Genomic DNA, 27,948 nt, shown 5'->3' on the forward strand with positions numbered 1-27,948 from the left:
CTGCCCCCTGAAATCCCAGAAAGGCCCATCTTAGCATGAAGGCCTGTTCCAGGACTGGAAGGTGGGCAAACCAGAAACAGATTGGCCTTAACAAAGCCTGATGCCCAGCCTCCACCAAGTCAAAGAGATTCACTGACAAATTAAACAGGCACTAAAACAAAACTCAGTACTCTTTATAGGAAGACAACAGAGTTCAGGATCCTATGACACATCACCCACAATATCCATTATACAATAACAGCAAAAAAAAATTCTCGTCATATGAGAAATAGGAAAATGTGACTCAAGGTCAAGAGAAAAAACAGTCAATAAAAACAGACCTGGAGATGGCCCAAATGTTGGGACTGGCCAGAAAGGACTTTAACCCTGATGGACAGAAACTAAAGAAATGGGAAGTTTCAGAAGTTCAGAGTTGTTTTTTTTAAACAAACAAACAAACAAACAAAACAAAAACTACGATATCTGAAATTTTGAAAAAATATATATCATTGAATGGGGTTAACAGTATATTGGATGCAACACAAGAAAGGACCAACAACTTAGAGACCAGTTAAGATAGAAGTTATCCAAACTGAGACATGTGTTAGAAAAACGTTAAAAAGTAAACAGACTCAGTGACCAGGAGAGGTGGTGTCAAATGACCAGAAATACACACACTGGAATTCTAGCATCAGACACTGAGAGGAACAGAAAGAGCTGTACGGAATATTGGCTGACTCCCCCCCCCGCCCCAACCCCAAACTTGATAAAAAACAGCAACCCAGGGATTTAGAAAGCAAACCCATGCAAGATAAATAAAAGAAAATCACATCTCATGCACGTTACACATAACAGCTGAGAACCACAGATAGGAAAAAAATTCTAAAAATTAGCCACAGATGGAGCATTTGTTACATACAGGGGTACAACAATGAAAACCACAGTTAACCTCTTACCAGAAACCTGGGCCAGAAAAAGATGGAATGACATCTTCAAAGAGCTAAAAGAAACACACTGTCAAGCCAGAATGTTATATGCAACTATAAAATACCTTTCAAGGGGCGCCTGGGTAGCTCAGTTGTTAAGTGTCTGCCTTTAGCTCAGGTCATGATCCCAGGGTTCTGGGATGGAGCCCCACATCAGACTCCCTGTTCATCAGCTCCCTCTCCTTCTGCTGCTCTGCTGCTCGTGCTCTATCACTTTCTCTGCCAAATAAATAAAATCTTTAAAAAAAAATACTTTTCAAAAATGAGGACCAAAAAAAATGTCATTTTTCAGGCAAACTAAAGATAGATGATTAGATAACCAGCAGACTCTTGCTGCAAGAAATGCTAAAGGAAGATCGTCAGGCTGCAAGGAAGTGATACCAGACGGAAATTGGTATGGACAGGAAGGAATGTGAAATACAAGAAATAGTAAATATGTGGGTAAATATAAAATTTTTTCCTTTTAATGTTTAAAAGTTAATGGACTGTTTCAGGCAACAGCAACAACACTGTGCTCCTAGGTTTACAACATGAGAAATAAAATGCCTGATAACAACAGCACAAAGAACAGGAGGCATGTAAATGGCATGACGTCACTGGGGAGGCTTCTGCCTATTCTAGAAGTGGCTTTAATATTGATCAAAGGTAGACAATGACGTGAAGGACATGAACTGTAAATCCCGACCAGACATTAGAAATGCAATGTAAGGGACGGTAGAGTGCATGCCAGTTTGTGACTCTTCCGGGGGGCCCCCTTGCCCTGCTCCCCCCAGCCCGGCCACCCAGGATGGCCTCTCTCTTCCTGGAATCCAGCCTGTCACTGCCAGGACACGGGGCCCTGCTCCAGCACTCCTGCCAGTCCAGCACCCCTTGGCCATTCTGGAAGGAACCACCTCCATTCCCAGTGCCAGCTCAGGGCATGGCCCACCAGAGGGGCTTTGTTAAGTGTTTGCTAAACACCTGGCCCAGGGAGATCTTTCCACTTTCACTCAGGGTGCGGCTCCTTCCCCCCACCCACAGTGTTCTCCAGCTGTCCAGCAGCACCCCAGCCATACTGGCCTTCTAGTCCCCCGTTCCCTGCACCATGTGGACGGCTCAGGGGGGAGACCACGGAATCACTCAAGTTGGCAGATGCTCCGCAGCCCCTCACCTGGATAAATCATTGAGCAAGAGGGGGGCTGGAGGCCAGCCACAAAGGTTGCTGTGGCCTCTTTGGATTAAAAGTCCCTAGACTGCTAATTACCCAAGAAGCCCTGGAGGCCAGGTCCTCCGGGAGCAACAAAGGCCAGATGGATTACTGTGTGGTTTCAAGTAGCCTCCCAGTTGTGGCCCTGAGTGATTCACCTCCATTCATTAGAGGAACCACCAGGATGAAGGGCCCAAAGGTCTGGGGTTTGATGCGCCACCACAACTGACACACCGGAGCCAGGGGGCCAAGCTCCTGCTGGGAGCCTGGCCGGCAGAGCCCTCAACAGCTGCTCTCATGTCTTCCACTGTTTCCAGACGTCTCGCAGACAAGGATGCTTCAGCACCGACACGGGGAGGCCAGCAGCACGAGCCCTAACTAGCAGATGAGATGCCAGTACCTGAGCAGTTAGGCCCCCAGGTGCCCCCTCCAGTCAAGGACCTTGCTAAGGAAGAGCCTCCTGGAAGAAGCCAGAGCCAGGTTGGAACCCTGCTCCCAGTAGCTACTCACCATGACTTTGCGCAAGTCACCTGGCCTGAGGGACAGCCTGCTCACTGTGGCACTGGGTCACTGATGCACCACAGGGTAGCAGGGTTTAAACACAACAGTGGGTATACTCTGTCATCAAGAGCAATAGGGCTGGAGGCACCAAGGGGGTACCCTCTGTGGGCCATCAGCCTCTCACCACCTTGGGCCTTGCCAAAGCTGTGTGTCCCCACTGGACCCAGGGCCATGAGGACGGTGTGCCAGGTCATGCCAAACAACCATGAAAACCGTTGCGGGGGTTAGAGCCAGGTGACAAGAAGTCAACCAGGAGCTGGGAGACCCACCATTCACCTGACTTAAATATGTTTCTAATGAGCTGCCTCTCCCTGACCACAAAGCCCATGAGAACCCCCCCAGGGAGGTGCCGGCCCACTCTGAGCTCTCAGCCTCTCCAGGCTGGGCTGTCCCCCTGACACAGGGTCCTCCTGTGGGGGCCCTGGGTCAGTTTGCTGTGGCAGCTGTGCCCCTGCGTGGTGGCCCTCAGTGGGTAGTGGAAAAGAGAAGCACAGTGTCACCTTCCAATCCCCTTTGAGGGGGTGACAGGTCTAACAGGGAGAGGTAAGTGGGGGTCACCTCAGAGGTGGGAGTGGACCCCTGCTGGCCAGGGGCACAGAGCAGGTAGAGGAGGGCAGAAAGGCTAGAGGCCACTCCCCTGTCCATGCCCCCAGGACCCTCCCTCGGGGACTCTGTCACTCCCATCCTGTAGACTCCAGCCACACAATCCTGTGGACATGTGTGCTGTGATGCCGTAAGAGTGGAACACTAGATGCAACAGTGACTCTGGGCAGGGACACGGTGCCGGTGGCCGTTAAAGGGTACCTGCAACCAAGAAAGGTCCGGGTGACACGGCTTAGTGGGCCACTTCTGCTGCCCAGAGTGGCACGCAGGGAGTCTCTGAGGCAGGGCATGTCCTCCTGCAGCACAGCACCTAGCCTGGCAGGACCCTTGGCCACCCGCCTTGGGACAGGCATAACCCGGGGGCACCTAGGAGAGCTGAGGTCATCCAACACCCACCCCTGATCCTAGCCAAGATGCGTGTTTTTCAGGGCAAAGCATCCACCTCAAGACTTTGTGGGGCCGCTCATTTCCCCAAGGGCCAGCCTACCCACTCTAAGACGAGCAGCTCCAGGGCTTGCGACAGGGACAGGCGCACAGCCTGCAGGTCCAGGCTGCTGTGGCCACCATAGTAGCTCACCCTCAGTTGGAAAGTGAAGTGGACACATGTGGGCTACCAGAGCCTGGCCACCGGCAGCTGTGCGCCCTCAAAGGCCAGTCCCAGGGCTCCCACTTCATCCCTTAGAAGGGGCTCGGAGGGAAGGGGAGGTTGCCCCAGGTCTGAGCCCAAGGCAGGGCTTGTCTTGCGGGGAATCGTCCCAGAGGCGTCAGGCAGCAAGTGCACAGGAGACCTCCACTCACCGGTGTCACGCCGATGAAGACCCCTGGTGGCTGTAGCTGAGGTCAGAGGCAGGGAGGCCGCAGCCCCAGCATGGGCTAACCCAGCTCACGGCCACCATGAGAAGCCGGGGACTTTCTCCTTCTGCTCAGCCAGCCACAGTTGCCCACACCGGGCATCCCCCACAAACATGGCCAGAGGGGCCTCTGCACCAGGCCCCCCACCTCATGGCTCAGAGCAGCTCCATGTGCACCGGTCATGCCAATCATAGCCCAAGGGGCACCACAACGGCCACTGGCACCAGGACTTTTTGCCGGGAGCCTCCTGCAGGGAAGAGGCTGGGGGTGAGGAGAAACACGCCCACCACACTGGGTGAGGGAGGCAGGCACAGCCGCAGGCCCTACCTGGCTGCGGCTGGTCAGGCACTCCCGTGCTGCACTGAGCGGTGGCGCCTCTCAGGGAAAGGGAAAAGTTCATTCTCATGGTCACGAGCAAAGCGAGAATACTCACACCGCGGAATACCGCACTGCGGAAGTCACCAGGGCATGCCATGCAGAAAATGAAGGGCAGGACTATGCACATCGACGTGACCTTTTATGTAAAACTGAAAAAATAATTTCAAACAGAAACACATAGGGGATTTTTTTTTTCTCCAGAACAAAAAGATCCACTGGCAGCACTTCTGGGAGGTCTAGTAGAGAGGGACGGCAAGGGGGTTTCTGCTTTCTGTGATCTTTAGATTTTCTGGCCTTGTTGGGTATCACTTAGGATTTTCTTTCCTATCACCTAGTACGACCTAGCTGAAGACATGACAGGACCGGCTGTGCTCCTGGGGTGAGCTCGCTCTCAGCCACGAGTCTAGCGAGCCCGAGCCAAGCTCCCGAGAGAAGCTCCCGAGAGGGGCAAGATGGTCCCAGGCACTTCCTCACCTTCGAGACAATGAGATGCTCCAAGTGCTCCTGTGCTCTTTCTGGAATAAAGATGCTAAGCACAGGTGTGACCTCGTTTACAACACAGCACCAGCACTGACTCAGGGGCGGATGCAGGAGGGACACCAGCTTCTGCAGCGTCTGGTGTGCATGTAACTAACAGGCCACATTACAGGGGAATCCAAAGGAAGTCACCCGAACCTGCAGAGTCTGCAGTCCCCAAGGGAGCCAGGGTGTGCCCCTCGCACATGGTGGAAGCAGCTCACAGAACTGGCTTCTTCCTCTTGGGTGTCTGGGGCGGCCGCAGCTCTGCTGGCCCGTGGGCAAACGGGCAGCTGTCCGAAGGCAGAACACAGCCATCGGGGTGGTGACTGTAGAACCAGCACATGCGGGTCTTGAAAGCTTCCGAGCAGAGTCTTCGCTTTGCTTCCGAGTGCGGCTGCCTCTGTAGCTTCTTTTCTCTCCAGTCGCGAATGTGAACTCTCCCGTTCACAACTGTGTTTGGAACAAGGAGAAGACATGGCCTAGTCATTCTCCTCCAAGTCCACCAACTTACCAAGGCCTGGGGCTGCAGGCCCCCGACACCAGCAGTCCACGCCTGAAGGGTGAGCACCCATGGAGGCCGAACCTGGAGCCTTGGCCTGGTGGGGCGGACATGGGGGTGGGAGGGAGGGCCCAAGGGAACAGGCAAGGAGCAAGCTGGGGGAGGCTGGGGGAGCCTGGAAGGACCAGCGCCAGGGGTCTGGGGTCTTTAGGAGGCACACGCTGAACACCTGGGGCTGGGGCAATGAGCGGCAGGGGGTGCTGCTGACAAGATCCAGGCTGCAACCACGGACAAGTGCCTGGGGCTGCACTAGGACAGGCCTATGGGCAGTGACGGAGGGCCTGGGAGACCACGGTGTAAGAGCCACATGTGGTCCCAGGCTCAGGTGCAGCTTGGGAAGCCGCAGTGGCGTCTATGGAGAGCCTCACCTCTGCATCAAAGAGAGAACAAGCAAAGCTCCCTTCCAGGCAGGTGAAGAGGAGGGTTTACTGGTGCCCAGCAAAGTCAGAGCCCCCAAACGCAAACAGTGTGGGGAGGGGTACAGCAGCCCCATTGGCAGGGTGGGGGCTGCCACAGGACACAGGGACTGGGGAGTGGTACAGCCCCAGTGGCTGCCCGGGCCCCCCACTGGCCTGCCTCCTGAGCCAGCCACCCCCATTAAGGCCCAGACTCCACCCAGGCGTTCACCTGGCCATCTGACCCCCAGAAGCCAGCAACTCCACTGAAACATGGCCAAAGCAGCCACATCCATTCTGGTTTTCCCTGGAAGCTGTAAGGCCACCCGGAGACAGACACGCTCAGGGAGAAAGAAAGGAAGCTTAGTGAATAAATCTGGCTCTCCAGCTTCTAATGAGAACTTGAAAGCACAAACTAAAGCTTGGAGTTTGCTTTCAAACAGGCTCATGTTGTGGCAATAATGAGACTGTCTCTGTGGACTGCCATTTATTAAACATTTTCCATTAAGGCAAGGAAAGGAGCTGCAGAGAGGCGCCTCACAGATGGAGGGCCACATGGACAGCTTGCTCCCCCACGGAGCTGGCCTCCTGCACTGCTCCCCACAAGGCCAACGCCCAGCTTCCTTAGTATGAGAGCTCAGGTCAGGGGAATATCACTAGGTTCCACTTGATGTCCCTGCAGAAGGACGTGGCCCTGAAGTGTGTCCCGAAAGAGCCCCGAGGTGAGACTCCCACCAGGCACCTTTGGTGTGTGCCCAAAAATGCAAGGAGCCCTCGGCCTGGTCCAAAGCCTCCATAGGGGTCCCCACCCGAGGAGAGGCTGGCCTGCAGCAGGCTGTCACAGTGGTCTCGTGAGTTAAATGGGCACCTCGTCACGTTTCTGGAGCAACACCTGCAGGGCCAGGGGACAGGGGGCCCAGGCACCAATGACAGAGGACCAGCCCTGGCAGAGAAGGTTTTTCCCGAGCTCTCCCGTGACACACCCCTGTGCACCCCCAGATCCCAGGGAAGTTCCTGCAGTGCCCCTCCTGACACCCCCAGCTCCCATCCTGGGGAGGCCTGGGCCAGGCACCTGCACCCACTCCAGCCGGCTCACAGGTCAGAGCACCAGCGGGCCTTCCCAACCGCTGTGGGAAATACACTCCCAATCCTACGGTGGAATCACAGGATTCTCCTCCCAAACTACTTTCCCTCCCACAATCACTACGGGCAATTTACCAGAACAGTGCCCCATGCTCAGGTTCTGATCAGACGTGACCTGGGTTGCCAGGCCAGCAATCTCTAACCAGGAGAGACTTTAAACAAGTCCCCACGTGAGAGGCAGCCACAGGTTCATCATGGCCAGCACAAAGTGACGGCACCTCAGGCACAGACCACTCGGCTACAGCCCCACCAAGCCCCTGCCCCCAGCACGCACCCACCCGGGCACTGGCCCATCCCCACAAGGTGCTTGGCTCCGGCAAAACTGAGGGCATCCAAAATCGCTCCAACCTCCTTGGCCCTGTAAACACGACCAGAAACTAGAGGCTCTTGTTTCAAACACCCTGGGAGATAAGAGCACACTCCGTGCATAGTTTTTGCAGACCGTGAGCAGAATGTTTACTCAGTGCTCAGGCCCTGAGCTGCCTACTCAGATGTGTTTCCAAAAATAAATGTGCTCCCCCTCCCCCGCCATGTGAACTGCATAGAAAAGCAGTCACATACATGCATATTTATAGTAGGGGGAAAAAAGCTAGGATTTCACAAAGTCAAATAGAAAGCCATGCTGGGAAAACAGAAGGGCAGCCCTTCTGGGTTGCAGCGGGTGTTTACACGGACAAAGAGCGTGTGAGATGGAGAGCAAAGCCCAGGTAGCCATGCCAAAGCTGGAGTACAGCAGGAACTGCAGGTTCAGGAAGGCCGCCCCCGCCCCCCAGTGGCTCCACTCCCCAGCAGGAGGCATGACGGCCCACACCCCAGCCACTGCAGCCACTCAAAACATGGAAACTCCAATTCAGTTTACAGGGCTCAATGCCATCATAGGCACTGCCCCGAGGAGACCAGGTTTAAATGAAAACAAAGTCTATCACTACCAAGGGTACCTGCGCCACCCAAAGGCTCGGTAAGCCTGCACACCTGAGCTCTCCCATGCACGCGTGGAGGGAGCCATGTGCATCCAAGCTCTGCTGTCCCCATGTGGGACAGCTCTCCTGTGAATGTGTGTGTGTATGTGGGGGGACTGTGTATACCTGAGCTCTCCCTTGCACACGTGGGCGGCTGCACACACCCAAGCTCTCCCATGCACACATGGGGAGGGGCATGAGCACCCGAGCTCTCCCATGTGCACATGGGAGCCATGTGCACCTGAGCTCTCCCGTGCACACATACAGGCCTTGCTCACCTGAGCTCTCTTGTGCATGCGTGGGAGCCATGCGCACCTGAGCTCTCATGTGTCACGTGCACACACTGGCAGGGAAGATAAGGTGACAGCGCCCAACTCCCTTAGCTTTATAGGCTGGGAGTGGACAGATGCGCTCCATCGGCCATGGCCACTTGCCCCAAGTCATTGCCCAACCACTCTTCTCAGCAGCAGCAGCACCAGGGTGGGGGTGTGGGGACTGACCCAAAGGAGCGTCACTCAGCAGCTGCAGGGTGGCCGCAGGGGCGCAGGAGCAGCCCCTGCCGGCGGGGTCTTCTCCGGACCCCACGTTCTCAGCACATTTTCAGGCACCATCACCCAAAACCCACCACCTGTACGCCCTGCACCCACCTCCCAGAAAGAAGAGGTACTCAGCACCAGCCCACAGCTGGCCTTCCTGGGCCACCTCCCAGTGGAAACAAAATCAAGTGTGCTTCCCCAGATGCAGTCTGAAGGAGCCAGATGCTGTGCTGTGGGGGGACTTGCACTGGGCCCTGCCCTTGACCCTTGAGGCCCCCGATGTGGCAGAGAGCGGGTGCACAGATGGTGACCCCACAGCTGGCCTAGAGCTGGTCACAAAGGTGTCACTATTCCCCTGCCATCACGGAGGCCCAAGCCCTCCTTGCAACCACAGGAGGCTGCAGGCCACGCCCTCTCACTGCGCCCCAATTCCGCTTCTTCCCAGCACAGACCTTTAACAAAGGCTGTTCCTCATCCTCTTTACCAAGTCCTGGCCCAGAGATCATGTCCCCAGCATGGCCCTCCCGCCCCCCACCCTGTGGGAGGGTAGGCCTCCCTGCACATCACGACTCCAGTGGACACGCACCTATGGCACGACAGTGATACCAGACACCAGGGGCTCTAAAGCCCCTCGCTGATGTACTCAGGGGTGATCGTGGGCAGGCTGGGATTCACTCTACAATACTTTCACAAAGAAAAGGGGGAGAGGAGCTCCAAGAGGGAAACAGGACAAACGGCTGACCGCGCTCTAAGTAAAGGAACCTCCACTTTCTACCCCGGTCCCCGTGTGAGTATCTGTTCTGCGTCCCCCTCCCCACCAGCCTGGCCAAGAGCAGACTGAGTGAAAGGGCACAGGTTCCTGGGCCCCTCTATACCACCTGGCTATCCTGGAAGCGTGGAGCATGGGGCAGGACGGGATTGAGAGCTTTGCTCCCAAGGGCCCGGGGCAGACACACAGGGCAGGGCAATGACCGGCATCGGGGCTCCCTCCTCTAACTGCTGGGAGCTCGGGATGCTTCCAGAATGCAGGCAGCCGAGGGCCAACACAAGTAACAACCCCTCCCCCACAAAGTCCTTTAGTGACACCCAGCCGGGAGGTTTTCAGACTTGCTCTTCCTTCCATGTGAGGCATGAGCACATCCCGGACAGGGGTAAGGCCAGACCTGGCCAGGGGTGCCATGCCTATGGGGGCTGGACTGGAGAAAACTGGACAAGAGGCATGGCCAACATCTCTTCCTGGTGGAAGGCACTCGGAGAGCAAAAGCTAGGCATGGGCAGGGGGTTCTATCCTCTCTCTCTCCCACTTTCCTAGGTACCTAAATCTCCTCTAAAGCAAACTTCACTCAGGGGCACCTGGGTGCTTGATTGAATTTCTGACTCTTGGTTTCAGCTCAGGTCATGATCTCAGGGTCCTGGGATCGAGCCCCACATCAGGCTCCGCACTCAGTTCTCTCCCTCTGCCCTTCCCCTCAGATCACTCGTATGCGCACACTCCAAAATAAATCAATCTTTTAAAAAATTTAAAGGAAAAATAAAGCAAACTTCACTTAATAGAAAAAGCAGGGACAGGGATGGCAGAATCTGTGGGGAAGAACCTTCTGATTCAGGAAATCTAGGCGTGTCCTCCATATCTGAGGAATGAGTGTGTTTCCGGGCTTGATCCCTTACCTTCAAACACCTGATGGTTGTTTCTGAGCAGCGTCTGCAGGCCTCCACACTCCCGCTTCAACCTCTGCAGTGTCTCCCCAGCCAGCTCATGGGCCACTTCCGCCAAGGAAAGGCTTCCTGTGGAAACCGGGTTTCCCCAACATAAAGGTCAATGGAGACCTTAAACAGGCATGATGCCTATTGCCCAGAGACAGTGCCAGCTCCTTCTGTCCCGGCCCCTCACTCATGTCAGCAAGAGGAGCCGTGAGATTGATTGTGGCTCTGAGGCCACGCCACATGGAGTGGGAAAAACACGGCTGAGCCACCACCCCCGGGGATGCCAGGGACGTCCCACCTGCCAGGCCCTGTACCTGGGCTCTTGCGTCCGCCCACCCGATGACTGCGCAGGCCAGCAAAGACAGCCCTTCCTTCCAGACATGGAAAATCAGTGCCGCCGTGCGGCCCGGCCCGACGCCCAGGGGAGCAGCCGTGCTGTGCCTGGGATTCCATCTACAGAGCCAGCCACCTCAAACCAGTTCCGAGAGCAAGCGGGCCGTCTAAGGAGAAGGCTGAAACCCTTGCAGATGGCCTCCCCTGCCCCTCCTGGGTCCGGCCCTGCTCCAGCTGCTGGCGATGGTGCTCATACACACAGCTGCATACGGCCTCTCCCTGGATGCTCATCCTCGGCCGTGTGTGTGTCCTGACCCAGCTGTGAGGGCAGGGGCCACCTCCTCCCACCCTGTGCCCCCTGCAGAGATCACTCAGGGCCTGGAGACAGACCTGTGCCTATGTCACACAGGGGCAGGCTGCGGAGGGGTCACTAAACTCCAGCAACCAGAAGGTGAGAAGACCACCCGAGGGCAGGAACCTATGGGCTAAGAGGCCAAGGGCACAGGTCCACCCCACTGGAGCACCTCAGGCCAGCCCCAGACACCGAGACTCATGTGGCACAATGGCCCCCCCAGCTCTGCAGGGGTCTCCACCGGGCAGGCAGGCCTGAGACCTGAGACCTGACGATCAGAGCCACCCACTATCTATATCGGACCCAAGAAGACCCAGGTGGTTACCGCTGGGAAAGTGCCGTCCCAAGCACAGGCATGGATCTCCTGAACTCAATCACTCCTGGGTCTGAAGGTCGAACTCCCCATTTTCAGATACACACACACGTCTCTGAGGCACCTGCCTGCCTACTTCAGGGACTCCTGGCCCCTCGAGGCCCCACTGGAAACCCCCCACCCAGCTTGCCTTCCTCTTTACTTGGGCCCCACCTCAGTAGGGCACAGCAGGAAGTGGGGCACCAACCCACAGAACAGGCCATAGCACCTAGTTACATGGGTGGTCAGCCACCCGCAGTGGGGGCTCTGGCAGAGGCTGCCAGCACATCCCTAGAGAGGCCCTTCGGTCAGACGCCGCCAGAGTCAGTGATCCATAGGGAAGGGGAGCTGCTCCACAGCCCTGCCCCGTGGCACGTACACCAGAGCCGTGGAGGCTCTGGGCAGGACGACGTCACCGGTGGGGGAGAACAGGCTCGCCGCCTGCTCCTGGGCCTCCACTCACAGGCAGCCAGGCAGCAGCCCCAGACAGGCTGAGGTAAGGCTCCCCCGGATCCTCCAATGACTCCAACTCAGAGGCAGTCTCAGGCACTGCCCAGCCCAGCCAGCTCCACAGCGCCCTCTGGTGCCGCCGCGCAGGAAAGAAACCAGCTTGGATGGGGCAGCAGCCTAGGACTGGAAACACTCACTTTACAAAAATAACGGAAGCCCACACTTGGTTCCCTATCTCTCCTGAACACCACTGATTTCAGCACGTTACTTATCCTATGAGGACAATCAGATACAACTGTCTCCCTTTCACCACGTCTGAGTTTTGCACTTGGGGGATTTCAAAGAGAACCAGGTTATCTGACTACGTCTCCCAAGTGTTACCCTATTGTCAAGGCGACAGTGTGCTTTCCTGGCATTCAGGACTGTTTTCCATTTGGATGACCCCTATAAACTGAAAATAAAGAGCTCCACCCCCTGAAGCTTGGACAATTCTGTGAAGGTGAACTAAAAGTCTGAACACCATCCCTCTGCCCTCAGTGCCTTCCTCCGAAGGAATGGAGTCCTGCACATTAATGGGAACTGTAGGGAAACCTTTAAACAATCAGTGTCGGTGGCCCATTCATCCTCGATGTCCCTTTAAAATACACGTAATTAAAAACAACCACACAGTTTCAAGTTGGTCCTAAAGGAGAGCTGAGCCACCACCTGAAAGCCAGCAGGCATGTGGCTGCCGGGGGCCTACCTCCTCGGTTCCAGGCCTTGGAGCTGCTGCTGGAAGCGCTTCCTGTGTTTAACTGCTCTCCATTCAACAGCAAATGTGCCACTTGCAAAACCACTTGGTCAATAAAATCTCGAGGAAGGGTGGCACAGTTCCTCACGCGCTCAGCTTTCTCTCTAGGCTGAAATCCAGACAGCCAGAGTTGGTCGGCCCGGATCTCCGCCCTTCCTGTGGCAGCCCCGGTGTCCAAGGTCTGGTGCCCGTCAGGGTGACCTGCGTGTCCCACTGTGGCCCGGGGTGGAAGAGGGACAGACACCTCACTGGGTGGGCTCACGGGGCGGCCCCGCCTGCTGTTAATGTACTGGGTTCTCTGCTCATCCATGGAAACTTCTCCAGCAGGTGGGTATGTTCTGGATTTCCCGATGAGACAAACCTGTGTGTGAAAAACAGCAGGGTATATCACCAGGCTCCTACAGCATGGCCTGGTTTCCACTTAACTCTCTTGTTCTGCAGCACAAATTAAAAGCTTTAGACATTTATCATGAAAGAAATGCTTACTTTAGGAACCAGTATCAATAAAAACGTCCAGAATAATCCAAGAGCAAAAGCCCACGAAGAATCTCAAGGCTCAGACTTTGAGGGCCCTAACACACATGTAACAACAGAGCCCCCCACTGACCTTACGGCTGTGGCTGCTCTGAACACTTCACTTGTGGGAGCCTTCGTGTGACCCCAAGCATGGACGCTGCTGGGAAGCCAGACGTCTCCTAGGACCTAGGACGTCCTTCTGGACACCCGGTCCGATGAGGGGGGCATGTGGCCCCTGCAGAGTACCTGGGGCAGCAGGAATGCTCTCTTTGAGCTTTCTCCTCTATACAGCTCAGAGGAAGGCAGCCACACAGGCATCCCCGGGGCAAGTGAGGTCGGTCTGGCGCCACCGCCCTAGGTACAGCATCTCTCAACGTCCTCCCCGGGTGAGAGCTACAAAACCAGCTTACAGGCAATAAAAGCAAGCATCAGAGCCACCCCTCACTACACTCCAGCTCTGCCACCTGCTCCCTATGTGATCGTGGGCAGGTGAAGTAACATTGCTGTGTGGGGACAAATGTGCCAGGTGCCCCCATTGAACAGTATGATGTGTGCACACCTGCTCTCGTATCTGCCCCCCAGTCCACCGGGTTACAAGCAAGCTGAAGCTCAGAGAGAAGCAGGGTATGTGCCCTCCAGCAAGAAAATGGAAAGACTAGTACAAAAACCCAAACTGGGACCCTTGTATGCACATGACCCAAATCTCAGCGGTTCCCGGTGGGACTTGCTGACATGAGGGCACTTATGAGAATGACACCGTGGCTCAAAAGCACAGGCCCAAAGGAAGCTTTCAGAGTGATCTGAGTGGTGACTGCACAGGCAGCAATGATGTACCCGAGGCCCCAGGGGCCCCACTCACCGCCACCACTGGGTGCCCACAACGAAGGCGCCATGTTATCGCCTCCCCTCCGGAAACACGGGGACACAGGTACGGTTTGCAATGTGTGTGACAGTTCGCGGTGAGCAGGGGGCAGAGCCAAGAGCTCACCTCATATATGTCTTGGGTCCTTCTCACCATATCAAGCAATTAAGCAATCAAGCTTCTAATTGGGATATGATGGGTTTTTGTGTTTTGCTGGTCAAAAAAGCACACTGACAGCCACAGAGTCTGACAAAAGGAAGCTACCAGAGATTATCACAAACTGGTGGCTCAGAGGGTGAGCGGGAAGGCTACCCAGTCCACTCTGACCGCCCCCGGCGCGGAGGTCATACTTGCTGTTTTCACAGACTGGGCAAGGGCCAAAGGAGAAAATGGGACTCATGTGGAACTTCTGAACCAGACTTCAATTTGGGCCAGTCACTGGGGAACCCGAGGAGTCGGTACTCAGAGCGGGCAGCCACAGACAATACTCGGGCCACCACTATATAAGTCAGGCTGACGCCTACTCTGGGCAGGTACCCGAGGGCCATGTGCAATTTCTGGGAAGGAAATGAAGACTTGGCCAGGGTCCTGCAAAGCCACGACGGGAGGGGCCCTGGGTACAGAATGAGCCCTCCGACGCCCACCTGTGGCTGAGACACTGAGATCAGCACAGGCAGCTTCTGGAACGCATCCAGTGTTGAACACCAGCAGCCCTTTTGGTTCTGTGATGCGACCCTCAGCCCCCGCATCCAGATGCCAGCACCCCACCGAAGACGGCGAGCCCATGGTGACCAGAACGCACCCTTTTGGTTGACGGGATGCGCAGGCAGTCCTCCTCGACGTGAAAACCGCAGGCCAGTCCCACTTCTGTGACGAAATCAAGGTACTCTCGGTACTGAGTCTTCCTGCTCTGCCTCCGGGAGTACTTCCCGGTGAAGTCAAAGAAGCAGCAGGGAAGGACAAAGAAACGGCAGCCATAGGAGGACCTTCAAAATCAATCCACCAAAACCGAAAGAAGATTCAGCAGGAGAACCACGTGGCTATCATGCCTTGGAATAAGACATGTGTGCTGGCGGCTGCTCATGTTTTCTGATGAGAACATGAATAACAGATCTCCCTAATTCAGTTTCTAGAAACAATGCAGCATGCCATACTTTCTTCATAAAACATGAATCTAATTACTTTCATAAAAACTTGCTCCCTCGCAGCTGTTCTCCTCAACTGCAACATAAGACTTCCAGAAGCACGTGAGGCTTCAGACGGGAGGGCGGGAGCTCAGAGGCAGGCACGGCAAAGACTAAGACGTGCTCCTTGACCTACATTACCCTTGGAGAGCCAGGGCAGTTCCAAAGACCCTGGATGGCAGACCATAGCCACAGAACATTCGAGGCGACATCTCCTGAGCCAGAAGGGCCGCCGCCCCACATGCAGTCCCTGGGCTGAGAGAGAAATATTGTTCCAAGGGTCACCTTGTCCACAGACTTTTCCTTTGTAGACCGGCCCTCACTGTCAGAAAACAACTTCCAAGAAAACACGACCTGTCTCCACACCGGCTAAAAACACCACCAAAGTCCTTGGTTTTCATCAGCGCTGTTGAGCAGAATGCCGTGAACCACATTTGGGAGCTGATCTTCTCCAGCCAGGCAGAATTCAGCCCCGGCCTGATACGCTCGACAAATCATCCTTCCGACAATCTGAGCCAGCTCCATTTCCGGTGTCCAACAGCCACTGGTGGCCAGATGCGGACAGAGAGGGCACTCAAACCTCCCCTGCCATCCACCCTGCCGCCCAGGCCACCTGCTCACCGGGCTGCAATGACGGGTACCCACGGCGTCAGTTCATCGGAATGGTTACCAATCAACCAATCAACGTCAGGGAAAAGGGTCTTATCACTTGGGGTGATTGCACCTTCCTGAGAAAAAAACACAAAACAAGACCGTGTGTTCAGTAAAGCAGCACAGAGCTCCCGAAGCAAGGCCGGCTTGCTGGGCATGGTCTCAGCCCCACCCTGGAGCCTTGGGGACACCGGGCGGGCACCTAAACATAGGGCTGCATCTGCTCCAGAGGGCGTGAAACCCAGCGGCTTCCAGCATCATCGCTAGAGAAACCAACCATGCCCTCTGAGTGTTCATCTCTTTCTGATCCGTACAAATGCGCTTCTGTACGTCAACATACAAGGAGCTGCAAGAGGTGGGACAAAGGAACCGTTTCCACACTCCAGAACATCAGAGCCACAGAGGGCTTTAAGAACAAGTGAACAGAACACAACAGGTCTGAAGTTGATCTAAGTGTGTAACGTAATGCATCACGCAACCTCATGCCTGCCGATCAACGTCACAAAGCACGCCCACGGCAGCACAGGGAAAGGTAAGAGACCAGAGCAGCTCATACACAGCAGAAGCCTCTGCTATCATGTGATATTTTTTATAAAATATTTTATTTATTTATTTGACAGAGAAAGACACAGCGAGAGAGGGAACACAAGCAGGGGGAGTGGGAGTGGAAGCAGCAAGCTTCCCGTGGAGCAGGGAGCCCGATGAGGGGCTCGATCCCAGGACTCTGGGATCATGACCTGAGCTGAAGGTAGAGGCTTAACCCACTGAGCCACCCACGCACCCCCATGCGAGGTTTTGTAAACACTCAGACACCAAGTAAAAACCCACTCCACAGGTAGGTTAACCATTCTGATAATTCCTATCATTAAGCTGAAAGCAGCTTGATTTTATGACTTAAGAACAGTCATTATGAATGACTGAAGTCAGGTTCCAACAGTGGGTCTGTCGGTAAAAACCGGAAAGATAGAGAGAAAGGACATTATACAACCACTCAAAACCCTACTCTTGAAGCCCCAAGGGAAGCAAGTGCAGCTGCCATTCCTTCATCAAAACAAACAGAGAAGACACTAGGACAACCCCACTTCCAAGGCCATTCCGTAGGACAACAAAAACCATGGGTCTTGTGCAGACGTGATGTAAATGAAAGTAGAATTTAAACTCCACAATCTTTCTGATTCTTACATAAGCATCTGGGCTTCTACTTACATACATGCTAAAACACCGAAAACAGTACATGTCAACAAGCATATGTGTCATTTAAAAGCAGGAAAAACAAACCTTTGACAATATTCTCTATTCCCACCCCATCTAGATTTAAAGTTGCTTATTTCCCTTTAAACGGCCTGCATGAATTAAAACACAATTTACAGCTGCTGTTATTTAAGACAAGTGGTTTTGCTTACAATCAAATGAGGATTTGGAAAGAAGCTGGAAACTCATGCTCAGCTTTTGACCATGCAGAGAAAGACAACCAGCCACAGAAGCAGCCGTGAACTCCCTTCCACGAATCTTTTTTATTTTTTGCGATATTATTCTCAACTTTAGAAGAAAGTGAGGCAGAAGGGATAAAAAGAGTCTCAGAGTCTAACTACTTACAGATGAAGTGGCAGAGCTGAGATTTGTTTCCCAAGAGCAGCGGGCAGAGTGGGGGCTACAAGAGTGGCTGTGACGCCCGTAGGCTTCCGGGACAACTACGTGCCTTGTGACGTCTGTGTGCTCTTACACTGTCCACAGCAAAAAGTGAACACGAGACGTCCCATCAGCACTCTGCCACCTGGGAGGACAATCTGCATCCTAGTCACACCCTGCGTATAACTACAGGACCAAGGTCCTGAGGGCCACCAGGGCGGCAGAGCCCCGCTGGGTGGAGGGAGGAGCTGTGTGTGCAGACCCTTGCCGCTGAGCCCTCCGCTGGCCGACTTGGAGGCCTTGACTGGACCCCAACTCCATAAACACTGAATACCAGACCTGACGTGGGACTGCTGCTCAGGGGGCCGGTCACTTCCTCCCTTGGGGAGACACTCCTCTCTGACTGGTACCAGGACAAATGAGCTAATCCTGAGCAAGGTTGCGGGGACCTGGGTTCACTGTGGCCTGAGGGTCATGGGCTCTGGAAGTCAGACCACTAGATGGCCCATAGGAAATGTGCGTGGCCCAGCTCTGTAGCTCCATGGGGCATCTGCACACCTGTGGCCCCGCCCCGGTCCAGCTGCATTTTACCTTCCTCTCCTGGGCTCCTCGGCACCTGCCCTCTTGCTGGGAGGCCCTGCCGGCCACCCCCACACACAGCACAACCCAGACCCACGGCAGACCCCTCACCCCCCTCAGCGTGTACCACACCTGCCACCCTGAACCTGCTCTGTATGCATGGGTGCACAGCCTCCCATCACTGTCAAAATATCAGCACCTGAGAATACCTGGTAGGTTGAGGGCACTCAAGTATTTGGTAAATATGCAAACCTCTACTTTTTCTCCTGTTTTTTTTGGGGGGGGGGGGTGCATCTCTTATAGCATTCCAAACTCTCCTTGAAAGTGTATTTGAGGAAAAACCTTTCTGAAAAGCATTATGACAATATCATCCAAAACATCTCAAGTTTGGCCTATGACAAATTTTTTTTTAAGTGGACTAAGACTGATGCACAAGGATTTACACAGTGTGACCTGTCCTCTGAAAAAACCACTGAGAACAGGTGAGCCAAGAAGCAGGGTGCGTGTGTCCTGGCCTCCAAGAACAGTGGGCATGATGGGGGACCAACAGCTCGCACTGCTCGAGGACTAGCTAACATGCACGAGGCAGCTGGAAAGGTCAGCGCCGGGCACGCTCATGAAAACAATTGCCCCAGGGGGCAAGCACACCAAGAGCAGACAAATGAACACGGTCGGTACCTCCAAGCAAGTCTGTGGTCCATACATGTCCCAGATTTTTCTTCTCCGGACATCGATCCCTCTGCCTGGGTGCTAGAAGAATTTCAGAATGCAAAGGTCAACGTCAGTACATCATAATAAATGAGCAAGAATGCATTAAACTCTGCAGGGTGAGTTGGCAGCGTGAAGTGCGGGATCCCTGATGGTACCCACAGCTTCTCTTCTCAGCGACTGAGGAAGGTCAGATCCCGAGGGCTGCTGAGGGTCACCAGGAGTCTTCACCAAGGGGAAAGACAGTCGAGGCATGGGAACGGGTTCAAGGCCAAAGGCCCAGAAGACACACCTGGACACAGAGCTCCCTCTCATGGCCCAGAGTCAGGCCCAACCCCAGTGTACCCGCCCCTCCAGCTGGCCAGCCAATGAGGCCTGTCCCCCTGCAGCGGCTTCGCCCCCAGGATGCATGCCCGTGCCCATAGGCTCCCGCGGGGCAGCCATGCTCGTTTCCAAGTTGGGAGGAGAGAAGAGGTGCACAAGGTGCCCCGGCCTTACCTACCAGCCTGAAGGTCACCGCCCAATGTGCTGACACGCCCTACCCCAGACAACTTGTTTACAGCTGTTACTGTCACAAACCCATTTTTTAACAAAGCAAATAAGAAGTATTACAACAACCCCATTTTAAGTCCTACAGCTGTGCACAGAGCGCCTTTCCCACAGGGCAGAATGCCACAGAAGTCAGTGGGGGTCACGGGGTGATAGTCACCTCCCACAGTGACTCCGAGGGAAGGCTGGACACCAGCTGGAAGCACAGAACTGGGAAGCTCATGGCTCACACTGAACCGCTTGCTCTAAGCGACAGGGGCTGTTCTATCGCATCCCGCCTTTACCACATGGATCTGACACACCCCTGTCGCCAGTGCATACCACAGCGGGAATGTAACGGCCTCTACATGGGGATTCCAGCTTCTGGAGGACAGAACCCACCGCCGCTCCTTCCCCTTCTAGTGCCCTGACATGTCTCATTCCCCAAAGACACCCGACGGCCAAAACAGCCTTGCTGTGCGAAGTCGTCCCTAGGCACACCCACATGAGCCCTGTTCCAACCAGCAGGATGGCCATCCTCTCCCCGAGCCACACAGGCCCCCACTCTCCTCAGTCCCAGCCCAACAGCCGGGCAGACTCTGGGTTCAGCTCGAACCAGCAGTGAAAAACATCAAGGACCCTTGTCCTGGTCTGGGAGACACTTGGAAAAGGCACTAGGTGGGCCATGGGAGCGCCCTTACCCCCTCGGTGCTCAGGATATGGACGAGGAGACCGTTCCCACATCCTAAGTCAATAAAGGACTGCTTGGCGGTCAAGCCCAGTTCAGCTCTTTCTTCTTCCCACAAAATCTAAGTTAAAAAAAAAAAAAAAATAATAATAATCAGTACCTCATTCATTCCCTCTAAGAATAACTCAAGACACAAACTCTGCATGAGTTATAAATCGCGTTTCCAGGACAGGTGGCCAGTCCTTGTCTGTGGCCCTGGGTCTGTGCAGGTGACACACAGGTGAGCAGAGGGGCTGCCCTCTGGGGTACCTCGGGGGTCTCGAGGCCGCCTGTCCCAGCAAGAGACCACATGGAAGTGGTCCTCTCCAGGTAAGAGCTTCACAGGCTACTGCTGGGTCCTCATGCCTTCTCTCTGTTCTTCTGGGCTATACCTTCAGATGAAAGGGAATGAGAAATCATCTGGGCCAAACATGTGCTAGATAGGAGAGTCAAGACAATTCCATCAAGGGCACACCCAAATTCCGGGGCTAGCAAGCTAGCCAAGGATGGACCCAGGAGTGGAGGGCAAGTGCATGTCACAGGGCAAGTGCATGTCACAGGGGGCCTGTCAGAAGCTCGAGTGGTGCCGTGGGCCCGTGGTGAAGGGGTGCTGGAAATGCCCAGCTGAGCTAGAGCCCCTGCGGGTTGGCTTCACAGCTCAGGCGTGCTCCTCTCCCACAGTCAGACGAGAGTCCATGCCACCAAGCCTGCACGCAGGCTTACGGATTTAATGACTGTTGCTCCCCACCAGCGGCGGAGAGCACGCCGCCCCCACCGCAGAGGGGCTTAGGCAACTGGACGCGTGCTTACCAGCAGGTACGCAGCAATAGCCACATCTTCATACACAAACTTCTCAGGATCGGTTACTTCAGGCCACACCTAAAACATTTTCCAGGGCATATGTAACTGTTCGCTCGTCACCCTGCCATTTCACGACACGTTAAGTAGCCGCATCAGCCTAAGTCAAATGAGACTAACCAGGCAGGAAAGTTGTAAAAAAAAGTTCATTCCGAAGGCAGACACAAATAAAGGCTCTCTTACGGTAAGAGCATAACATAAAGACACACCAAATCTTTACTGCACGTGCATCACGGGACACGGCAAGAGCACTGCAGTCCATGGCAGGACTTTGCAACAGAAATGACGGATGAGGCTGTTTAGATGAGGCCACATCAAGGAGAATGCTCAGCTCTCCTTTTCCATCGTTCCTGTAGATGAGGAAGAGGAACAAGGAACCCCAGACGAGGAAAGCAAAGGGCTCAGGAAGCCGGGCCCAGCTGTCTGGTCTGTGGGCGCCTGGCTGTCATTTGTCAGGGGTGGCCCGCAGCCAGGGGGTCCCCATTTCCCTCTCCGGAAAGCTAAAGCCTCCGCGGCCACATGGGACAACGAGCAGGTGCTCCGAAAGCACCGGCCGCTCAGACATAACGCCTCACTGCCCACACAGGCCACATGCAGAACAGACAGCTGGCAAAAGAGGAAAAGCCCAAGACAAGGCAACACGTTCTGATGTCCATGTCTAGTTATGGGGGATTAAACAGGTCAGGCTCTCTCACTAAGGACAATTTCAAAGGCTGGAATAATAGATGAAGTCCTTTCCGGAAGGAAATGAATAGTTAGGAAGATAATGAAGGCCTCTCGGGCCAGAATCTGGAAGTGAAGGGGCCACCAGCTTTGTCGGCCAGGCTAGGACCCACACACTACAGCAAGAATGAAAGGGCACAGTCTCTAGCCTGTGACCTTTGGAATGTTCTGTTATATGATGATAGGTAACTGAGAAAAAAAACCACACACATATCTGGGTGCCTGGTAGCTCAGTCGGTTAAGAATCTGACTCCTGATCTTGGCTCAGGTCTTGTTCTCAGATTCATCAGATTGCACCCCACATCAGGCTCTGTGCTGAACATTCTCTCTCTCAAGATTCTCTCCCTCTACAACCCCCCTCAAAACAAAACAAAACAAAATGCAGAACACACACACACACACACATACACACAAATGACAAATCGTGGTTCCTTCCAGAAAGAGGGCCATACGTGGGCAAGACTACAAAAGAAGTTCAGCTACGTTAGGGAAACTTTATTTCTTCCTCTGGATGTGAGCACAGAGGTTTGCTGTTACTTTCCCTTTACATCTTAAATATAAAGTTAAGGACATGTTCTGAAATTAACCTTCTTTCTGCAAGTATACGCTTTTTATACTTTAATTTTTCATATCTTTTCTTTAAACATGTTTAACTTTACATAAGGAAATGTGGCAATTTCAGAACTAATATCCAATATTTTCAATTAAGTACTTTGCTTTTATTTGCTTGCGAAAAAATTAGCCATGTGCAAAAAAAAAAAAAAGAAGAAAAGATCCTTTTCCATGCATCAAGAGTTTCACAGTTTGCATCCCTATCTATGTCAAAATACAGCCTACAATGCAGGCCCTTAAGTGGCGTAGTTTTGACTTGAGATCTGTGTCTGCATACATCACAAAGTTTACCGGAAAATGGCTCTTCCTGGCATAATTTGGTCAATGTCCCCTCATCTAAAGGAGGGAATCACCAATGTTTCCCCAGTTACCTTGACCATGTCTTTATACTTCTCCTTAAGCATCTGGTATGTTTTGCTGTACTTGATGATGGAAATGAGGGACAGGGTGCTTTTAAATCCGCTCTTCTTGCTCTCCACAGACCACCGGGCCAACCTGGCCAGCAGCTCTTCTCTCAGCCAGGCAGGCTGGGGATAAACAATGCCATCCGAATGCCATCTTTCTGGACAGAAAATTAAAATAGATATGAACCTTTAAAAATAAGAGAAATATGAATAAGCAGAGCTGGTTTCAATTCTTATTTTTAAATTAAATATTTACCAAAAGAGAGGACATGTTAAGACAGCTATAAGTATAAATTATTTGATCTGAAACCCAACAATTGGGAACTAGTGGCAGAACTTTCAACAAATAGAGAAAAATACATTTTTTCTAAGAGCAGAAAGAATTCTTTTCTTACAAATGCTATTAAAAATGTATTTACCCATCCTATGAAGCCTGTCCAAAGGATGGACACGTAACAGAACTCCTCCTACTGTCTGCTTCACGCACTGATTAGCTGCCTTCCAGATGTCTCAGAATTCTCCTAACACTGTGTTTTTATGTATTTTCACACATGCAACTCAAGTGTGAGTACACTGGCTCACCAAATACTTCCCGGCCAGAAAGCGGAGCGCTCAGCCCCACAGCTAAGGATGACCACAGTCCCCATGTAGCTCAGGGCTGTGTGCGCTGTGTGTCTCCACCCACTGCTACCTGCCCCATGCCAGGCCTCTGTCCGTGTGTTGAATAAGCGAGTAAAAGCTCACCCCCATAGACTCAGATCATAAGACACTGTCTGAGGCCATGATTCAGGCAGACCAATAAGGGGAGAATGTCTAGTCTGTCGGGTGTGGAAAGGCTATAAAAAGGTGGTGTTCCACAGCAGCCCTAAGACAAGAGGAGGCGTGGGGGACAAGGGTGCATAGGGGTCAAGGACAAGTGGGGGACGAGGGTGAGAGGTCAGGTGCTCTGACTAGAACTAGGGCTGTCACGCTTTTAGCCACGTGAGCCCTGGAGACACATCTCACCCCCTTTAAGTAACAGGCTCCAGCTGTGCACTGAGAGGCACACCTTGGGGAGCTCACGCTGCAGGAAGAGCCTGGGAAGGACTCAGGCTGCCCCCTTCTACCCGTCCCTTCACCCTTTACCTTGGAAGCTCCTTGCTGGGGTAGGCACACCCTGTCAGACCCCTCCCCTGCTCGTCCCTGGGCCTCGGGCTCTTCTCCCAGGTGTCCCCCAGAGTCCCCATAGCCTACTTGCCCACCCGCTTAGGGCTTACCTGGGATGCTCCCTCCTCACGGGCACTGCCCACCCAATCTGTGTGGACATGACATGACACCGCCTTTGATACCGAGGGGCCTTGGGGACACAGACATGGTTCCCCTGCTTTCCGGCCCTGCATGGTCCTTAGCACCAGGTGGTGGCAGAGCGAGTTTGTGTGTGTGGCGCTGCTCCTGGCCCCCTGTGGAGCATGAGATGGGACAGGCACACACCGACACCACTGTGATGACAGAAGACCATGAGGAGTGCAGTGCACTACTGATGCAAGCCTGTGTCAAGTCCCATTTCCCTTGTGCTCAGCACCTGGCCCAAGTGCCCAAAGGGATGTAAGGGACAGCTGCCTAGGGGCTCGAAGACAGGATACGCCAACCCGGAATGATGGGAGCAGGCAGCTGAGTCCGAGCCCTGAGCAAAGAATGGAACTGCCATGCGTGGAAACATGCCATTGTGCTGCTACGACCATGCCATGCTGGGTGCCTGCACAGCAGCCCTGAGCGCAGGCCTTCAGCGGCTACCTGCCAGCTCTGCCATCAGCGCCCCCCACCCAGTGACCGCCACAGGAAACACGCTGTCCCCCAGGTGCCTGCTCCCAGTCCCCACTCTCCAACACAAGCACATGGAGGAAGGGCCCGGGGCCAGGTCCCTCGGGCAGTCTCTAGATAATTCTAAGAGTCTTCAGCCAGGCTCTAAGTCTTGCTATCAAGTTTCTATGCCTACAACAGGTCCCTTTGAAGCCTAGGCCCTCCTCAGAAGTTCAAGAATTATTAAACCCATCACACAGGTAAGGAGACTGAGGGCCAGAGGCCACATACCCAGGGTCATACTGCTAGTGGGCAAACCAAGGTATATCTGCCTGCATAAGCAGGCTCTTCCCGCAGTATTCCCCTGCTTTATACAAGGCCACGTGCCAAGCTCAGTCTGATTCAACAGCACAATCCCCAAGGTTGTTCTGAAAGTACAGACCAGAAATGGCTCTTGGGAAAACAGCAGCAGCAGCAGCGTGATGAAGTGAATGTATCCTTCCTCTGACTTTTCCATTTAAAAAACATCAAAGGGAAGTAAACCAAGTTTCACACTTGCAGTACAGGCCCAAAGTGACATGGAACAAAGGGGGCTACTGAACTACCACTTTCGGGATAAGAACCACTGACTACCCAATACATACAGAGCGTGAGCCTCAGCAGGAAATAAAAAAGGAAGCTATCCTGACTCCCCATTCCCAAGTTAGAAGAAAGAAAATAATAAGGGGATTTGCGATTACTCAATTAGGCTAAACCTATGTGCTACTCATCACCCTGGCTATGTGGACTGGGCAGAATACAGACTCAGGCCAGGTGCTGAAAAGAACCAAGACACGCCATGGAAAGGGCACCTAGAAACAGGAAACACATTCCCAACCCCCTTCACTGCCAAAGGGCACCTTCATCTATCTCTTCAATGACCCTGAGTCCTGCAGCTCCCCAGACATGGGACAGAAACCATACAGCTCTGGAAGAGGACTCCATTCTGGAGCTCTTACCATTCCTCCTGGCTCTGACTGAGCCGGATTTGATACACGTTGCTCGTCTCAACCTTTACATTCCCACCATCATCTTCTTCCAAAGGTAAAAAAGTTACAGTTCCATTGAGGACATCTGGGGGAAAAAAAAGACAGGGATAATCCAGTAAAACTGCTCGGTTCAGCGTTTTCTAGAAGCAGTACTAAGAAGAGTCATGACTCAGGCCGACTTTGCTCTCCCAGGGCTTCCCTCCTCCCCACCCCACCCCACTCCCCCTTTATCACAGCATCCAGGAGGACAGACACGTTTGATGTCCTATTCACTGCTGCATCCCAGGCCCACACAGCAGACACGCTCAGCAGCAGCTGAAGGGAGAAAGCCCCAGTTGAGGACCACTGCCTCTCCCTCACAGGGAAGCCAATCTGGGAGTGCAGACGTCTACATCTGAAGCCCTCGGGGGCACTGACTCACCAACCTCTGTCTGGTAGAGGGGAAATGGAGATCAAACACAGGAGACAGAAACTGGAAGAGGTCCTAAATTTGTGTGGACATAACAGATGAAAAGAGCGCCTCCCAGCAGAGGGGACACGTGGGAAGAGCCTTGCAGAGGCAGAGAGGCAGACAGCGCTGGGAAGTGGGAGTGGGAGGGAAGGCGCCTACAGCAATTTGGTGTTGTGGAATGTGGTCCCACAGCCTCTCGAAGGCAACTGGCACCCAAATGCCCCAGGCTGTGTCTCTGCCATGTGACAAGGCACAGAGGGTCTCTGCAGATGTGACGAGGCTACAAACCTCAGGAAAGGGAGTACTTGGGATTAAACAGGTGGCTCAGGTCAGTCACAGGGGCCCAGATAAGCTGAAAACTTTCTCCAGCTGGAGGCAGAAAAGGAGGATGCAAGCATGAGAAGGACTGGACACCACTGCGGGCTCTGAGAAAACCCGATGGAGGCCTCCAGCAGCTGCTCCAGGGGCAGGCCTTCCACTCATCTCTTCCCCTGCTAAACTCCTATCCATCACTCAACACAGGGAACGCCTTCACCTTCTCCTTCAGGCATTCCAGACCCCTCCCAACAATGACCCCATTCTCTACACTAGAAATACATATTTCTATACGTCCCTTCAAAAAACAGTAAAAAAAAAAAAAAATTTTACAACCTTCCTAGGACACTGCAAAGGTACTGACATAGTAACCATGTGTGCCTCTTCACTGATCTGAGGTTCAACAAATGCTTTTTCATCTAACTGCATCCTGTGCCAAAGATTCTCTCTCTGACCCAACTCCAGCCCGCCTCCTCTGCGCCCCGTCTCAACGAGGCTCCAACCTGGCCTAGAAGCTTCACTCAACCCTGACACGGCTCCTAATAGCTCAAGGCTGCAGCCCTAGAATGACCCAAGCCTCCCCCAAAGCTGCCAGGACCCTATCTGCCCTGACTTGAAGGTGGGTCCCGCGCCTCCGCGTCCCGGCGTCGGGGGGAGGAGCCTAGGTTCCTGGAGCCCGCTGAGAAATCCCGCTTCGGTGAATTTCCACCTCCCTCGTTCCGCCCGTCACGAGACAGGCTCCTACCTTGCACGACTAGTTCTCTCCTCGGGACAGCAAGCGGGCAGCGAGGGCCTGTTTTCGGGATGAGGGTTCTGAGAACCACGGCGAGCTCGCTCGGCGCCTCCGGCTGAGATGCCGCCGCGGGCCCGCTAAGGAAGGCCAGCAGCTCTGGATGGCCGCCGTCGAGGCTCTGAGAGAAAGCGTCCCAGAGAGAATCCAGATCCGAGGCAGGGAACTCGCTCTCCCCGACTCCAGCCTCGCCGGCCGGCCCGGAACCCCCTGCGACCCGAGCCGCGGCGGCCGCTTCCCTGCGGTTCTCCCTTTGCCCGTGCCGGGGCTGCGATTCCCCGGGCCCGCGAATCGCGGTTCCCCGCGCCGGGCCTGTAGTCTGCCCGGGACCCAGGCCCTCGCCGGGGGAGCGAGGACGAGGTCCCGCAGCGGCCCGGGGCAACGCCACACTCCGCCGGGCCTCCAGACGGACGCCACACAGCCGTTTGTTGGCCACCTGCGGCCTCTCCAGCCACACGGCCACCGCCGCCCAGAAGCCCCCCGGGAGTAGCGCACCCGGGTCGCGCACAGCAGCCCGGCCCACCTCCGCCATGGTTAGCCCGCGCCCAGCGCTGCGCGACTACGGCGTGCCGCGACGACGCACGGGCGGCGCAGCCTGCGACGTCACGGGGCGGGGCCATCACTCAGCCCCGAGGCGTTCCCGCGCGTTACGCAGTGTCGCTCACGCTGGCATCTCCGGGGCGGCCCGCGCGGCGCGTGCTGCTTGCAGGGGCGCGTCCTCCCTGGGCTCCGACGACAGCCCTGGCGGCAGCGTGTGGACACTGCGTCGGGCTCGCCAGGGCCGGGGCGTCTGTGGCGGATGCAAAGAGTTGGCCGAGGTCCGGGCAGCGCGGGCCTGTGGTCCGCGTGCGTCGGGTGGCCTCTGTCGCCGGCGTGTCTCCTGGAGGCCCGGGGCGGGTGGCAGGGCGGGCCCTGCCAGGCTGAGTCTGCAGGAACTGTGCCATGCCCCAAACTCCGGGAGCCTTTA

At 54.5% G+C, this 27,948-nt stretch overlaps 1 protein-coding gene across 3 annotated transcripts; it reads right to left on the reverse strand.

The window, feature by feature from the left end:
• Positions 1 to 4,671: 4,671 nt before the first annotated feature.
• TRMT44 (tRNA methyltransferase 44 homolog) lies at positions 4,672 to 27,563 on the reverse strand. 3 transcript variants are annotated; one of them, XM_004772226.3, is made up of 11 exons: positions 26,937 to 27,562; positions 25,396 to 25,510; positions 22,586 to 22,805; positions 20,832 to 20,900; positions 19,996 to 20,103; positions 18,737 to 18,808; positions 15,821 to 15,927; positions 14,818 to 15,001; positions 12,590 to 12,998; positions 10,325 to 10,441; positions 4,672 to 5,514 (listed from the first exon to the last, which is right to left on the reverse strand). In XM_004772226.3, the coding sequence occupies exons 1-11, from the start codon at positions 27,511 to 27,513 to the stop codon at positions 5,282 to 5,284; spliced, it is 2,211 nt and encodes a 736-aa protein (XP_004772283.1). In that variant the 5' UTR covers positions 27,514 to 27,562; the 3' UTR covers positions 4,672 to 5,281. The 3 variants fall into 3 exon arrangements, with proteins under 3 accessions (XP_004772283.1, XP_044931140.1, XP_004772284.1); XM_045075205.1 differs by lacking the exon at positions 26,937 to 27,562 and having other exon boundaries at positions 22,586 to 22,776; XM_004772227.3 differs by lacking the exons at positions 14,818 to 15,001; positions 15,821 to 15,927 and having other exon boundaries at positions 26,937 to 27,563.
• Positions 27,564 to 27,948: the final 385 nt, after the last annotated feature.

This window comes from Mustela putorius, unplaced genomic scaffold, assembly GCF_011764305.1.
Source record: "Mustela putorius furo isolate JIRA1106 unplaced genomic scaffold, ASM1176430v1.1 tig00000083_pilon_pilon_pilon, whole genome shotgun sequence".
Lineage (NCBI taxonomy): Eukaryota > Metazoa > Chordata > Mammalia > Carnivora > Mustelidae > Mustela > Mustela putorius.